The sequence below is a fragment of the Cariama cristata genome, unplaced genomic scaffold (genome assembly GCF_000690535.1).
Source record: "Cariama cristata isolate BGI_N322 unplaced genomic scaffold, ASM69053v1 scaffold42074, whole genome shotgun sequence".
NCBI lineage: Eukaryota > Metazoa > Chordata > Aves > Cariamiformes > Cariamidae > Cariama > Cariama cristata.
The window spans coordinates 1,794-5,644 of NW_009614302.1; the positions used below are offsets into that span (position 1 = coordinate 1,794).

The 3,851-nt window shown below is 50.7% G+C and overlaps 1 protein-coding gene across 1 annotated transcript; it reads left to right on the forward strand.

The window, feature by feature from the left end:
* Positions 1 to 269: 269 nt before the first annotated feature.
* Positions 270 to 3,535, forward strand: LOC104161045 (corticosteroid 11-beta-dehydrogenase isozyme 1-like; the record flags this gene model as incomplete). Its single annotated transcript, XM_009699339.1, has 5 exons — positions 270 to 357; positions 967 to 1,097; positions 1,687 to 1,798; positions 2,459 to 2,644; positions 3,392 to 3,535. Coding segments are annotated over exons 1-5 (661 nt in total), but the record flags the coding sequence as incomplete, so codon positions are not given.
* Between the last annotated feature and the right edge of the window lie 316 nt (positions 3,536 to 3,851).

Genomic DNA, 3,851 nt, shown 5'->3' on the forward strand with positions numbered 1-3,851 from the left:
ACGTAGGACAGGAAATATGAAAAGAGCCGGGCAGAACCCAAACAGCACTGCCGGTTAGGCCGAGGCTCGCCAGCTCCAGCGGGGAGCAAATCAAAGGGGTTGCTCCACTCATCCATCCACCCGTGATTTTCCAGTGCTTTGGAAGTTGCAGTTCCTTCGCTAACAGGTTTTAAAGGATTGGCGTTGCTGCTTCCCTCTGGAGCAGCTCTGCAGAGGATTGGGGTTTTTTTCTTTCCCTTCTCATGCTTTATTTCTGACTCCACAGTGGGATGGGTCGGTGGCAAAAGATTCTCATTCCCTTTTTGGGATTGGTTTTGGCCTTCTGGTTTTATTCTGCGAGGGAGAATTTCAAACCGGGTAAGTATTAAAAGTGAATCTGTCTTTAAAGAAAAATATTAAAAGCCACATTTGAGTGTTCTGCGTAGAAACTGTACAGAGCTTGGACCAAACCACGTCCAAGCCTTTGTGTGGTGGCTGATACTGGAAAATTGTTTTAACAAAGATCTGAAATCAAAACTGAGCAAGTAATATGCAGAAACACTTCCTGAGGGAGCGGGTGAGGCAGGGGGTCTGAGACGGAGAGGGCTCCGAACACTGCACTTTCCAGTGTGTAGCGAAAGAACGTGCAAACATGACTTTTAAATGCTGGATTTTCAGTTTTGAAGCATGCACTTAGTGGATGATATTTATTACAAAATAGTCAGGGTGTTTATAAGTTGTGGAAAAACCTACTGAAAGAGTCGAGCACTGTGCCCGTGTTGCTGCGTTCAGTGAGGAGCTGCAGCTGCTCCGGAGCGCAGCTTTTTCCAGCAGCTGGAAGAGACGTCCTGGTGCCGGACGCTTTGCACTTGCAGGCTCGCTTAGCCTCCAGTTAACCACTTACTCTGAAGGGCATTAGGGGATTTTTAGTATTATTTTTTTTAAACAGTATTTGGATAAATTAAATCCCTGTGCTTTGGTCCCCAGAGATGCTGAAAGGAAAGCGGGTGATTGTCACCGGAGCAAGCACTGGAATCGGAGAGCAAATGGCATATCACCTGGCGCGGATGGGATCCCACATTTTGATCACAGCACGGACAGAGGCCAAGCTCCAGAAAGTAAATGGCAAGCTGAGCACTCACACATGCACGTTCATGGCGGTGCACACACAAACACATGAAGGGCAATCTCACATCACACGAATACACGCACACGTACTTGCCACGGCACGAGTACCAGATAGGCACAGTTGCATTCACAGGCACGCATACTTGTGCTGCCTGGGGTTCTCGCATGCCCAGAAATCCCTCTCCTGCAGACACATGCACTCTGCATAGCACACGTTACGATATTTGACCTTGCCGAGTTGTGTACACATATCCCCATGCACACGGGCGCTCTCAGCACACACACCCTCATTCCACCGCAGTGATATACAATCCTGCTCACCCTACCCACACGCATGCAATTGCGGCACAGACTGGGCCGATAAAGAGCCAGACTGCCTTGGGTAATGCATTCATCACAAGAATAATTTTTCAGGCTCCTTTTGAAGCTTGAAAGGCTCCAAACATAGCCCCGAAACTCCAAACCGCTGCTTTAAGGTGGGGAAAACATCAGAGGGAGCACAGACACCCTCTTTTGCTACCGCACCCGGCTTCCCAGGGCAGGGAAAGGGGTTTCTGACACATGGCGTTGGTGTGGCAGGTGGTGGAGCGGTGCCGGGAGCTGGGGGCAGCCTCCGCGCGGTACGTCAGCGGCACCATGGAGGACATGGCCTTCGCCGAGCACGTGGTGAAGGAGGCAGCGACCTCGCTGGGTACGTTTACAGCCTGCTCTCTGCACATGACAGCGCAACGCTGCGTCTCGCCTTGGCCGTGCTGCTTTTTGCCACGTGCCGACCAAAAAAAAAACATGAGAGATGGAGACTGGGGCGAGACAGGAGAGATTATTTTTTTCCCCCTAATCGTGCCCTTTGCAGTCCCACTCCTCTGCCCAGCTTTGTCGCTCCAGCTCAAATCGAACTGCGCTCTCAATTTCAGCTCTGTGCCCTCATGACATCCTGTTCCAATGTCATAATCCTGGATTTCATCATCTCCAGCTACCGCGGTCTGAAACCGTCCATCAGGCCCATAGCAGCCTTGCTATTGCGGTGATGGGTCACGGCTGCGGAAATGCAATATTTTGGTGTGGAGCACTCCCCCTCCCGCCCCAGGCCCACAGACAACTCACGCGTGATCTCCCTCGTGCCACTGTATGTGTTTTGAACACCCCCCACCCCAAAAAACACAAAATCACAACAAAATTGTTACTGGCAGCCACCATCCAGTCTATATCCCTACTTCAGAGACCACAGGCCACAGCTCTCCCCCAAAAACCTGACTTTTTTTGATTACATTTATTCTGCTCCCAGGAAAGACTGTTTTGCTGGTTGTAGCCCTTTCCCACCCTGCACTAACGTCTGCTCCTCTGCTTGCAGGAGGCCTAGACATGCTGATTCTTAACCACGTCGGCACGTCGTACTTTGGTTATTTCAACGGGGATGTTGGGCACGTACGAAAGCTCCTGGAGATCAACTTCCTCAGCTATGTGGCAATGACCACGTCTGCCCTGCCCATGCTGAAGGAGAGCGAGGGCAGCATCGTTGTCGTTTCATCCATGGCAGGTGAGTGCGGAGCAAGGTCGGCGACATGGTATTCAGTCAAAAGACACCACGGGCTGATTTTCAGAAGTAGCACGCAGAGACACCAGGCATCCTAATGGAGCTGTAACTGCTTAACGCACTCCAAAAAAAAAAAAAAGCCCTAAAACCAAATCCAGATCTTTTTTGTATTGTCTCAATGGAGTTTGCTCTCTGATGCAATGCAATCACCCCAGCTTGCTTTCTGACCAGCGCTGTAATTAAACCCCACACCCTGGTGTCAGGCTCGTTAGAGACTGTTCTTCTTTGTTTGGTAGGTCAAGTTCCTGCTAATATTTGTAGAGTGAGTTATTGACTGACTCTATTCATAAAAACATGACTCTGTTTAATAAATTTAAGTCAGTAAACTAAATTACTAACAGATGTCCCCACTCACAGCCGGTATGTTGGTTAGTCTTCTGGCGATGAGCTTAGCTCAGTACCCAGAGACAAGAGTTTAAACTTTGCTCCATCTCCGCCCCCTGAGGGTTTCACAGTTACTGGGTGTTGCTCATGCCCTGAGCAGAGACATGAGCCACGGTGCCGGCCTTAAGACCTTAAAAGAGCTGGAAGCTGACACGAACATTTGCGATGCTGCTGTTCAGGTGCCAGGATGACGTTTCAGTAACAATAAACTCTCTTTGGGCAAAACACTGCATCTGATGAAGGGCGAAACAGAGGTTCAGGCAGAGCAGCTTTCCGTGCTATAACGTCACTTCACTCTGTGCCCAGGTAAAGTCGGGTTTCCCTTTACGGTCCCCTACTCTGCAACTAAGTTTGCCTTGGACGGATTTTTCAGCTCCCTGAGGCAGGAATTCAGCATTCAGAGCGTTAACGTTTCCATCACACTCTGCATCCTTGGCTTCATCGATACTGGTAAGATCGGTGCTGTTTGATCCCGCTAATCAGCAGCTGAGCATCACCTCCTCAGCTTCTTAGCTTGCCCTTCAGCTCCTTCCGCCACCGACTCTCCCCTTTCACCTCTGCTGCTGCTTTTCCTCCGGCCCCGCTGTAGCGCGAGCGCATGCAAAACACACCCCGGTCCCCGAGGGATCTACCTCCCTTCCACCAAAAGAGCCCCTCGGTCTCGACATCAGGCTCTCTCCCCACACCACATAAAGCCAGCCACCGCACGCGGGCTGGCACAGCCTCACGTTCAGTGAGCACCAAGGGATGCACCAAGGGATGCACC